At 34.1% G+C, this 13,273-nt stretch overlaps 1 protein-coding gene across 1 annotated transcript in view; it reads left to right on the plus strand.

Annotated features, from left to right (window-relative positions):
* Positions 1-7,115, plus strand: part of OLFM3 (olfactomedin 3) — a 45,552-nt gene extending 38,437 nt beyond the window's left edge. Inside the window, exons 5-6 of the mRNA XM_065927601.1 lie at positions 5,213-5,319; positions 6,438-7,115. Of these exons, the coding sequence (XP_065783673.1) occupies positions 5,213-5,319; positions 6,438-7,115 (785 nt within the window). The remainder of the gene's footprint in view (positions 1-5,212; positions 5,320-6,437) is intronic.
* Positions 7,116-13,273: the final 6,158 nt, after the last annotated feature.

Consider the following 13,273-nt stretch of genomic DNA (forward strand, 5'->3'; position numbering starts at 1 on the left):
CACCTCCACTAGCTTTGTTCAACAAAACAAAAAAGTGAATTCTTCACTTCAAGTGTACTTTTTACATTAATGCTACAAAAACTGGTTTACTGAAAGGCTGTCACTTTGGGATTAAGACTTGTGGTGTGCTGAGCTCAAATTCCGAATGGTACCAGAAAGACAAACTCTGACACTGTGCATTGTGAGTCACTAAGGAGAGAGGAGACGGGTAATGGGTAATAGACATGGAGGAACATGACAGAGAAGGATATGCTCAGAAAAATCAAAGTACACAAAACACAAAGTTCTGAAGTATTCACAGGATCTTTCCTTGCCAGACTAGATACAAAACATTTTTATTTGAAACCAGAGCTAACACAGTTTTGCAGGCATATTTTGAAAATGCTTTTCATCTAACTTAAAAAACTATTCACTGAAATCTCCCAGAGTTAAATGTTTGTAAATTTATATTGATTTACTAGATTAAAGACATAAATTATTTCCATACAGATAAGACCACTACCCTTATCAAATGTAGTTAGACAAAATAAAAAATATAACTCCGTTAAACTTATCCTTTCAAGACTCTCACCTTGATTTTTTATAGAAAACAAAACATGGGAGATTAGTTGAATCTGCCTGTTTCTATGTTTGACCATTCATGGGTATGTTTTGAAGAATAGTACAAGTAAATGTGGCTTAAAATGAGATAAATTTCTAGTATTTAAGAAGGCTGTGTTAATGAAAGAAGTGTTATTATATAGTTCAGTACCCAGGGCTGAAGTTCTATAAATTTTATTTATCATCAACAGCTATTTAGTGCACTCAATGCTACATCTTTTTTTCTCCAAATAGTTTTGGCCTGAAATAAACTCTACTTAACTTTTCTTGCCAGTGGAATTCAAAAAAGGAAAAGAAGAGGAACAGAAAGGATAGCATGTAAACAATCATATTTTGAGAAGCTAGAACATATGAACCTATTTTGTCTTCCTGTTCACCTTATACCCTCAGTATCTAGCACAGTCCTGGTACATAGTAAATTCTCAGTATATGGTTGTTCAAAAATACTTATTTCACATTTAAATAGTTAACTATTTATTTCACCCTCTACCATATTTCAGAGAAAAATACTACTGCTGCTAGAGGAAAGCAAAGTCATTTTTAATTGAGGTTTAGAAGCTTTTAACCTCTGGTGCAATTTCTTTGTTAATTCCTGGTCTAAACACTATAAGGCTTAGCAGGATCTCTTTGCCATATACATACAATGCTGGGTTAGAGCCAAATGCTTCAGAAACCAAGATATCCCAAACCACCAAAGTGTTATCAGTTTCTAGAAATGTTGACTCATAAGATTCATGGTGAGAATCCTAGTCCCAAAGAGCATTCTTATGAAAACTTTACTAAGCTGTCCAACTCAACTGACATTAAAGTTATGTCAATATAAGTTATTCAGAGGATCATTTAAACCCAGAAAACAACTTAACATCTATAAAGTATGCATATGACTGAAGGAAATATGAGCTTTGCATCTTCTTGCTTTGTCCAAGTCTTCAGGCACTGGAGGCCACCTATGGCAACCAGGTCAATTTTGCTGAGAAGACAGGTTAAAAACCCCAGTTTGAGGTTTAACTTTATGGTCTGTCCATCCAAAATGTTATATTAAACTTTATAACTACAAAATCTCTATTCACTTTCAGTATTAAAACAGTCCAACATCATCATAATTTATTACTGATTGTATTACCATTTGTTCATTTCCTCTGGGTATAAAGTTTTGTGGGGATGAACATCATCTTACATTTATGTTTCATATTTGGAACATTATATTGATCTATCTCCAGAACTAATTTAAACTGGCATCTGAGATTCTTTGTATCTTCTTTTTTAATGATCATGAAATGTTATTCACCTTTGAAAGATATTTTTTGAGACATTTTAAACTAATTATTCCTTCTATAGAGAATAGATATTCAATAGGCGCATATTCTTCCAAGGTCATAATCACCTACTATTGTGAAACAAAAAACAATTCTACTGGAATCACATGATCAGTATCTTTTAGTACAGCTCCTGCAAATGTATTAACCAGTGTTAACACTTATATGAAGTGAGTGATGAATGTTAAAATTCATAATATGGATTCTACCTTTTTAAGATAAAAAAAACTGAAGAGAGAGAGAGGCATTATTAATTGTAAAACAGAGCAAGAAGTTTAGACAACACAAATTCAATCTAGTGCTTACAGTACTGAAATCAAATTAAAATGCAGAGTATTCACAGCTTCCAAATCTGGAGACTATTTGCATCTTCAATTTCCAACTACCTCCAAGACCTGCAAGGAAGCATGGCAAATAAAAATCTGGGAATGATTTTTCAGTATGCAGTATTTATGTGACTTTTGCTTTTTTAATGTCCACTTTTAAATTTTTGCAACAATATTAACTTTTTAAATTATAATTCAACATTGTGTGTGCATGGCTAGAGTGAAAAGCAACAGTCACCTTCTCTGCACCCACTGGCACTAACAGATTAGGGGAAGAACTTCAAAATGGCAACCACCAGCATTGCCCTCGGCAAGGTGGCCTGAGATTGCAAAATTGCTCCTACCGATGTCTCAGTCCACGGGTAGTATCCCAATTGCCTTACACACCTCCAGAAGATGCTTAAAGATCAGGAAGTGGATCCTCTTCACTGACGGTCCATAAACTTTTTAATCTGGTGCTTTGTTTTTCCCTTGTCAAGAGGCCCACCTCTGCCTCTTCTACCCATCTCAATGCTGTCCTCTTACCCTTTGTTGTGGAGGCTCTGTTCATTCAGCTTTCAGATCCCTCTCCAAGGGAATAATACTCCATTGGAACTATTCCACATGTAGTTGCAGATTTGCTGTATCCATGGAAAAAGGTGAGTTCAGGATCTTCCTGCACTGCCGTTTTGAGTGCTCTTAGAGGCTGAGTCCCTTACTTTTCTTCAAACCTGAGCAGCTCCATCCTCAGCTCTTATCTCCTTTGCATAGACATGACTGCATCTCATTTAATCCTACACCTTTAATTAATTAACCACTCTCCATCACTTTCTACCTTCCAGAAATTTGTTAAAAATTTCTTCTCCACTCATGGCTTTTGTACCATTCTCTTTACTTTGACCCCTACCCCTACATTTTACTCCTTTACCATCATTTTGATGAGATCTTACAAAATAAAGGCAATAAAAGCACTATCATCTTATGTCAGTTACTTTTCATATTTCACCTACATTTGATATTTATATTTTGTTCAATGAAATAATTTATTGTTCATGCCTAAGGAGGAAGCCACATATTGTACTTTGTGGTGTTTTCTCAGTAAAAGGGATGTCTTTCTATCTATCTCAATGTACTTATACTTTAAATTTTCATGCACTTATCATCTGTGCCTTTACAAATATTTATGTAAGCCACCATTAAAGATTATATAGCTTTCACTTACTGAGTGCATTCAGAGAATACATTCAACTTATACTCTTTCAAGATACATTTGGGGCTTCCCACATGGTGCCATGGTAAAGAATCTGCCTGCAATGCGGGAGACCTGGGTTCATTCCCTTGGTCAGGAAGATCCCCTGGAGGAGGAGATGACAACCCTCTCCAGTATTCTTGACTGGAAAATGTCATGGACAGAGGAGCCTGACCAGCTACGGTCCATGGGGTTGTAAAGAGTCAGACATGCTAAGCACAGCACAGCCCAGTCTATATTTACCTCTTTCTAGTTCAAACTGATACTATTTCACTCACATACTGTTCATGAGTTTATACCATCTTGAGCTAATAGGTTTAACCAACGATCTTGCTATTCAATATAGATAATGCCACTCGACTTCTGATTGACTCAGTTTATCCAGTCTTGGGAAATTATAAAGTAATTCATTTATATAAAATGTACAAAGATGCTATCACATCGAATTTTCTCAAAAAAAAAAAAAGAAATATCTTCAGCTTAGACTTTACAAAAAGCTGAAGATTACTTACTGTGTAGTTATCAGTGAAGTAATAGAACAAAATATAATGTTATTATTTATCATCTTTCTAGCTGTATGCTTAGTATTCTGCCATTTATAAATTATTCTTATGAGGAACATACATAGAGAAAAATTAGCCAAGATAAGTCCTAAGCTACAATTAGTTTTGCCCTTTATTTGCTTTGGGGATCTATTCTTTTCTTTCCAAACACACAGGAACCAACAGGTACTAAGGAGAATTTTATCAATTCTAAGGACAGGCAGAGGTAGATAAGCAGCATGGGTAATATAGAATAATTTTTTAAGTGGAAAAAAAGAACAGAAAGGAAAAAGTGATATAAATGGATAGGAAATAATATTTCTTTGTTTAGACCAAAGTCAAAATTGATAAACACTCAGAATGTGTATGATAAATCACTTTTAAATTTTGCTGTTAAAAAAAAAAATTTCACAAAATGGCTGGGTTCCTTTTTGGTTTAGACTTTGGCACTTAAGATGTCCAAGCACTTCCTAAAATTTTATTCATAACTGGAGTGATAAAAAGTATAATTTTTCAACAAAGTCATTAATTTTTATCATTTAATATATCAATTGATACTCTGTACCTTTCATGGTGTGGGACTACAGGGTCTGTGGGCTTGACTTTTGAAGAATATTTTTTTCCCTTGTACGAAAGCTTAGGGCTGCTCTACCAGACCTAAAGGCGTTTTACCCTTCAAAACTTCAGGCAGACTGTGATTACAGCTTTATTATTATATCCTATAAAAATAACTTTCACAGGAGCTCCTCATTTACCAGTAGAAACTGAAAATCAGCTTATAGAATACTTTCTGGCTTACAAAAGTAGTCCAAAGTCTCAAAGCATCAGGAGAGAGGGTCAGGTAAGGGGAAGCTGAGCTGAAGATCAGGTAAACAGGTCCATGGATAGTTTAACTATTTGATTCAGCAGCTGAATTGGTAAAATGATAATGACTTTCTTCATTTATTTCTGTCCAGATTATAGAAATAATTTCCCGTTTTAAAACTCCACACTTTGGATTTACAGCACTGAAAAAGCCACTACTTGTGATTCAAATTATAGTTAATTCTTAGCACCCAACATGAATGATCATTTATTTAGAATAAGTGATATTAATTCTTTGTGTTGTTTTAGGATTAATTTCTTTGCTGTTGGTGTAAATATGTGTGTTGGAATCATTGGCCATTTTCACCCAGCATGTTTATATTACTCTATTTTCAGCCTGTGGCAAACTGATGAAAATCACAGGCCCAATTACAGTCAAGACATCTGGAACCCGATTTGGTGCTTGGATGACAGATCCTTTAGCATCTGAGAAAAATAACAGGGTATGTTGCTTCCTCAAATACCTCTGCTTAGAATTATGTTTTATTAAATTTTATGTCTACTAGACTATTCACTTGTTCTCAAGGACATCAATTTCTACTTGAAAAGTACTACACTGTTTGCAAATATTTTCAGCTTGATAATATTAACATATCCACAGATACATGGCAAACTTACTTTAGTAAAATGTTCTATCCTATAATTTATCAGTATAGTGAGCCTATTTTTTACTGATTTTAGACCTGTTTTATGCTTTTAAATGGCTAAGTATAAGTGGACAAAATTCTCCGTATACTCCTTATATAATTTGTTCCTTAGTGTTAAAAAAAAGAAAAAAACACTAAATAAGTAAAAATCTCAAGAGTTAACCAATTCACTAAACAAGCCATATATTCCTAGAATCTAGGGGTAATTTTAAAGAAAACAGTGCTGAAACTTTAAGGTTATCTGGCAATATCCGTATTAAGAAAATCAACATATTAGAAACATACTGTGGCTCTATTAACATTCTATTACTGAACTCAGTATACATTAGGATTCTCAAGAGTTATATCCAAACAAGTTATATCCAATTAAGTTTAGTAGCTTAGTTAGTAAAATTATTTCATTAAAAGGTGATTGTACCTATAGGCTGATCCAATGAACAATTATTACTAGAAGGTTCTGTGGTATCCATAAAAGGAAAATAAGTTGAATGTACAAAATTAGACCATATATTTTTTCAGAGCAAGGGAAGGAATGAACAAATTTTCCAAAATGTGATGATTTTTGCAATTATCACTAATCAAGTTGATCAGGTAAATGAACAAAGTGATGTGTTTTGCATTGATATATGGTTCACTCAGTGATAAATACCAAATGATCGAAAACTTTAAAAAAAAAAAAAAAAGAACGGACAAAAAAGCAAGTCAGCTTCAAGACAGTACATTATTCCTTTCCATGTAGGCCATGCCACTGTTTTTTGTCAAAGTCTGCAGTACTATCACACTGCAGCAGATAAGTGGAAAGAGAACATTCCAGAGCATGACAATATTAATATGTCCTAATTCTTAGTGTCTTTATTTTGGAATTCTCAAAAAAGTATATAATTTAATTATTCCATTTTCCCCCTTTTTTCCAGGTCTGGTACATGGACAGTTATACCAACAATAAAATTGTCCGTGAGTACAAATCAATTGCTGACTTTGTCAGTGGCGCTGAATCAAGAACATACAACCTCCCTTTCAAGTGGGCAGGAACTAACCATGTCGTCTACAATGGCTCACTCTATTTTAACAAGTATCAGAGTAACATCATCATCAAATACAGCTTTGATATGGGGAGAGTACTTGCCCAACGAAGCCTGGAATATGCGGGTTTTCACAACGTTTACCCTTACACATGGGGTGGGTTCTCTGACATCGACTTAATGGCTGATGAAATCGGGCTGTGGGCTGTGTATGCAACTAACCAGAATGCAGGCAATATTGTCATCAGCCAACTTAACCAAGATACACTGGAGGTGATGAAGAGCTGGAACACCGGCTATCCCAAGAGAAGTGCAGGGGAATCCTTCATGATCTGTGGGACACTGTATGTCACCAACTCCCACTTAACTGGAGCCAAGGTGTATTATTCCTATTCCACCAAAACCTCCACATATGAGTACACGGACATTCCCTTTCATAACCAATACTTTCACATATCCATGCTTGACTACAATGCAAGAGATAGAGCTCTTTATGCCTGGAACAACGGTCACCAGGTCCTATTCAATGTCACCCTTTTCCACATCATTAAGACTGAGGATGACACATAAGCAAATGTAATTTGTTGTCATCAATCTAAACAGTGTCATTTTGTGATCAACTCTATAGGACCCCTTCTGTTTTCTCTTTATTATAACATTCATCATTTCTCCAAAACATTTTTTTATTATAAAGTTGGTGTTTCAAAAAAACATCTGAACTTGTATAAATTAACCTGTTGGAAACACAACTTAATTTACAAGGCCTATCATGTCCTTGTCATGAAAAGCACTAAAAAGAGCTTAAGTGGCTAAAGTCATACTTTTACAAAAGATTAATGATCTGCCTTATATTAGAGTCAGAGATTAATGGTGGCTTAAATGCATGAATGTCTTTTTTTTTTTTAATCTGTCATTTTTTACTGTGTTTTGCTCCACATCAGAAAATATTTTGGTAGGAATTAGGGGAGAAAACACTTTCCCCTCATTTATTTCTAAAACAGATTTAAAGATCTTATTTATATGAGAAAATAATATTAATCATTTTGCTGTTATACGATTCTCTGATGCGGTGCTGTACAGTCATTTTTAAATCTCTTGCTAACACTTTATTGGCAATACGTATTTCTACCATTGTAACCACCATTGTGCAATTGTATCTCTTCACTTCTGTGAAAGTAATATTTTTTTATAAAATACACTGAAGTTTAATCTCAGTAATCATTATGGGTCACTTTTCAAGAGTGGTCAAGAAAGAAGTATCTTTTCAACCTACTCCTTTACATAAGCATTATAAACTAAAAAGAAAATCAAACCAGATCTCTTACATAGAGTCTTTATTTTATCCCAAGTTTATTGGATCACTGACATGGAATCCTAAAACTGACTCAGTAAGGATGAGCTACTCTGTTCACTCCACTGGAAGCAACCCATATAGTTGCTTGCAAAGATGCAGCTTGGTCACAACAGGACTTGATTCTACTCATTTATTACACATTCAAATTTTGTTCTTATATAATTGAGCATATTAATGTTTTAACTTAAATTTTACATAAAACTGGCAATAATTAACTCCTTATGCCAGGATTCTAAAAGTACATGAAACACATATGAAAACTCTTAAATTTTTGTAATATCATCTAGACTTATAAATTCTGAAGAGCTGTTGGCAAGATTTGTACAAAAGAAAATTGTGGGAAAACTTGGGAGTTGCCCAAGTTAAATGTTTAAATAATCAATTCAGAACAGAAGGTGGGAAGACAACCCCATGTTGCCCTGATTCATTGTGTGCAGAAGTGGTGTAACCAAAAAAACAGAGCTTTAATAATATCTTATGTTAATAACACCAAAAACATATAATCAATATATATGAAACATGTCACTGTATTTGGATGTACTTTCTACATACTTAAGGCAGTTTTATGGAAACCAGTGTGGGTTGGTTTTACAATTTAAAAAAGTATATTCTATAATAAACAATATATAACTTAAATTGTTGTAAATGTTTAGTTTCACATATACATAATATCATCATTTCCTTTGTAAAGTAAGGATATAATAAATCAGATAAGGCATTGTATAAAGAAATAATTCTTAAGAGTAATTCATTTCAAATGTCACAAGTAAAATATCATTCTCAAATATCTTACCATTAAAATTTTAGGATGAAAACTCAATCTTGAAATTGTTAAAATTTAACAATTTATTTTTTTAACCTACAAAAAGATATTAGCATGATTTAATGACCATTCTGTGTTCTTTTGCAATGCTGTCTTCTCTTTGAAACATTTACATATGTTCTCCTCTGCTTTTGAGAGTTAGAAAATTTAGGGGACTCACTTGTCATTGTACACACACTACAAAAATAATCAGCCAATATTTTGTACATCAAGAGTTTGTATGAAGAAAGTCAATTTCAGAAATGAATGAACTTTTTGTAGATGGCCTCTAGTGGATATCTGGGTCTCCATTACTTTCAAAGAAATAATGTAATATGATATCATTTAAATTCAAAACCTGGATGTTCACAGCTTTTTTGTGAGATGTACAGCTTGTAAAGTATTTTATTGTTTTCTATGGAAGAGTTCATCGCCACATCCAATTATAGTGTATGTGCCGCTAGAGCGGGCACAGATTTCACTACTGTCACTACAATGGGGTGATATAGGTTTAAAAATGTGATTTGCATTAAACACTTAGTTTAAAAGTGTTTTCTTAATAAATTATCAGTTTGTGCCTGAAGTAAATAAGAACTTACGCTAATCACTGTTTTCTTTTAATGTCCAACAAATAAATTTTATGAGGGAAACACTGACTATTTTAAAATCATACTTGTTATTCAATCAGCAAAGAAATCCATGCTCAGAAAGTTTTAATTCTAAGTAAACTCTATAACTGGTATTTTTCTGAATTAACCAGATCATTAACAAACGTCTATGTCATTTAAATAATAATATGATCATGGTCTGACTGTGTTTGTGTGACATTTGTTTTTGTGGTACTTGAATCATAATACTCACTACTTGCACCTGCACTTATATCTATGCATTCAGAAAATGACAGTGTGTTAGAGCATTACCAATATGTAGAGATGAAAAAGAAAAAGAAAATAATAAGTGCCCATATGCAACACTTCATATAGTGATAAGGTTGTGATAAGATTTATCATGAATTCAAAATCTCTATCTATGGTTCCTATCACCATATTTATATATATACTTCATCTTTATAATTCAAAGTATTTTCTCTGATGAAATCTTGTTTTCATAAAATCGATTCTTAGCACTATCAAGAAAATAGTCTTCAGATCTGAAAGTTACTATCAAAAGTACAAATATTTCAAACAGAAGAATTATTTTAAAAGTATAAATATAAAATTGTACTTATGCTCATCAACAAATGAAACCAGTTGCTTTTCTACTAAGGTAAATTTTACATGTAATAATCCCTTAGCTTTATTATCCTTAAATAGATTTTTTAAAAACCCTATCTGGTCTCCTTAGCACTCAGGATTACCAAATTTTTTCTGCAAAAGCTAAATCTGAATGCAACTGTCAGCAAAATTAAAAGTATCCCTTCAAGTTAGAACAAATACAAAAAATCATCAACACTGTATAGTTTCTAAAAGCCAAGTTTTCTAGAAATATGTATACTTTTAAAAAAGAATAAAAAATGGCACCCTCTTGGAAGAAACCAACATAATACTGTAAAGCAATTATCCTTCAATTAAAAATAAATAAATTTAAAAATGGCATCTTGCTAACTTGACAAGGTAGGTATGATTGTGCACTTTACTAAATGTACAATTTGAGTTCTTATATGACAATATAAAATAATGTTAGTTTATCGATAAAACCTATTTTTCCTCTCCATCATCACATGATAAGTGGACCATGAGAAAAGCTACTATAAAGTGGTCTACCTAGCACAATACACAAGGAACAGTAATTAAAACTTAGATGCTGTAGGATGACACAAAACCTTAATCTCTGATTTCTCATAGCTACAAATAATCATTTCTAGAAAGGCTCAGAGGCACTGCATATCATTCAGTTTAGTGGGCTGTATCCACACTAAAATCTAGATCATGGAATGATTTGTTTCTAAAATTGAGTAAGATCAGCATAAATCTCTTAGCTGATAGTTTGTCATAATCAATGACACTTCAGAAAAGGTCCTGAGCTTAATAAAATGTGTTCTGTTGAATTGTTGAACTTCTACCAGAAAAAACACAATGAAAACATTAGCTTATGGAGGAAAAACCAACTTCACCAAACTTTTAGTTAATAACTATAAATGATGAACTCCATGGATGGCAACCTCTTGAACAAAGAACAGAAAAGTGTTTACCACATAACCAATCAGAAGGAAATCCTCCACAAACTGACTTTACCAGGCTGACTTTTTCTGAATCATACCTGAAAATTATGTGATATGCCTCTTCATCAGGTTTAGAAGAATTTAATCATGTTTGCAGTCTGCTTTGTCTCCAAAATATCAAACTAACTGACAGAAAACATATCCTCTTTTAAGCTCAGCTCACTGATTGCTATACAAGTTTTACAAGTATAAATTATTATTATTGAACATAACTTGAAAATAATATAAAAAGAACATAAAGTTGTACCTTGTCATGCATTCCTAGTACTTTCATAACGCTAACCATCTTAAAACATCACTTGTAGTTATAGATACGAAGCAATACGGTCAATATGAACGCGTTCTCAGGAAGAGAGCTGCAAGAAATCTGCTGGTAAATCATACTCATCTATGTAGTTCAGTACCAAGCTACATCCCTAAGCTATTTGTTGTTCAGTTCCTCAGTCGCATCCAACACTTTGCAACCACATGGACTGCAGCATGCAGGCTTCCCTGTCCTTCACCATCTCCCAGAGCTTGCTCAAACTCTTGAGAGTTTGTATATTGAGTCAGTGATGCCATCCAACCATCTCATCCTCTGTTGTTCCCTTCTCTTCCTGCTTTCAATCTTTCCCAACATCAGGATTTTTCTAATGAGTCAGCTCTTTGCATCAGGTGGCCAAAGTGTTGGAGCTTCAGTTTCATCATCAGTACTTCCAATGAATATTCAGAGTTGATTTCCTTTAGGATTGACTGGTTTGATCTCCTTGCAGTTCAAGAGACTCTCAAGAGTCTTATCCAACACCACAGTTCAAAAGCATAAATGATTTGGCATCCAGCCATCTTTATGGTCCAAATCTCACATCCGTACATGACTACTGGAAAAACCATAGCTTTGACTATACAGACCTTGGCAGGTAAAGTAATGTCTCTGCTTTTTAATAGGCTGTCTAGATTTGTCAAAGCTTTTCTTCCAAGGAGCAAGTGATACCAAGGGAACATTTCATGCAAAATACAAAAGTAGGCACGATAAAGGACAGAAATGGTATGGACCTAACAGAAGCAGAAGATATTAAGAAGAGGTAGTAAAAATAAATGGAAGAACTATACAAAAAAATCTAAATAACCTGGATAACCTTGTTGGTATGATCACTCACCTAGAGCCAGACATCCTAGAATGCAAAGTCAAGCAGGCCTTAGGAAGCATCGCTATAATCAAAGCTAGTGGAAGTGATAGAATTCCAGCTGAGCAATCTCAAATCCTAAAAAATGATGCTCTTAAAGTGCTGCATTCAATATGCCAACAAATTTGGAAAACTCAGCAGTGGCCACAGGACTGGAAAATGTCAGTTTTCATTCCAATCTCAAAGAAGGGCAATGCCAAAGAATGTTCAAACTACCACATAATTTGTGGTACTCTTTCACATGCTAGCAAGGTCATGCTCAAAATCTTCCAAGCTAGGCTTCAGGAGTACATGAATTGAGAACTTCCATATATACAAGCTGGATTTAGAAAAAAGCAGAGGAAGCAGAGATCAAATTGCCAAGATTGTTAGATCATAGAAAAAGTTAGAGAATTCCAGTGAAACATCTACTTCTGCCTTATTGACTACACCAAAGCCTTTGACAGTGTGGATCACAACAAACTGTGGAAAATTCTTACAGAGATGGGAATACCAGACTACCTTACCTGCCTCCTGTGAAACCAGTATCCCAGTCAAGAAGCAACAAAACCGAACATGGAACAACAGACTGGTTCAAAATTGGGAAAGGGGTACATCAAGGCTATATATTGTCACCCTGTTTATTTAAGTTATATTCAAAGCCCATCACGCAAAATGCTGGGCTGGATGAAGAACAAGCTGGTATCAAGACTGCCAGGAGAACTATCAATAACCTCAGATATGCAGATGACACCACCCTTACGGCTGAAAGCAAAGAGGAACAAAAGAGCCTCTTGATGAAGGTGAAAGAGGAGACTGAAAAAGTTGGCTTAAAACTCAGCATTCAAAAAACTAAGATTATGGCAAAGAAATTAACATCCTAAAATTAACAGTAATTTTTTTCTTCAGAGGAACTCAAGATTAAGTTGTTGTCAAGATTAAGTTGCCCCCTTACTCTTGAAAACAGAGGAGTCGGGTGGAGAGGGAGGTGGGAGGGGGGATCGGGATGGGGAATACGTGTAACTCTATGGCTGATTCATGTCAATGTATGACAAAACCCACTGAAATATTGTGAAGTAATTAGCCTCCAACTAATAAAAAAATTAAAAAAAAAAAAAAAGATTGATAGCCTCAAAACCTAAGCCACAAAGATGTCTGGATGGGTATACATATGACTCAATCACACATCATGAATAGTCATCCTGGTAC

Source organism: Muntiacus reevesi, chromosome 1, assembly GCF_963930625.1.
Source record: "Muntiacus reevesi chromosome 1, mMunRee1.1, whole genome shotgun sequence".
NCBI classification, from domain to species: domain Eukaryota; kingdom Metazoa; phylum Chordata; class Mammalia; order Artiodactyla; family Cervidae; genus Muntiacus; species Muntiacus reevesi.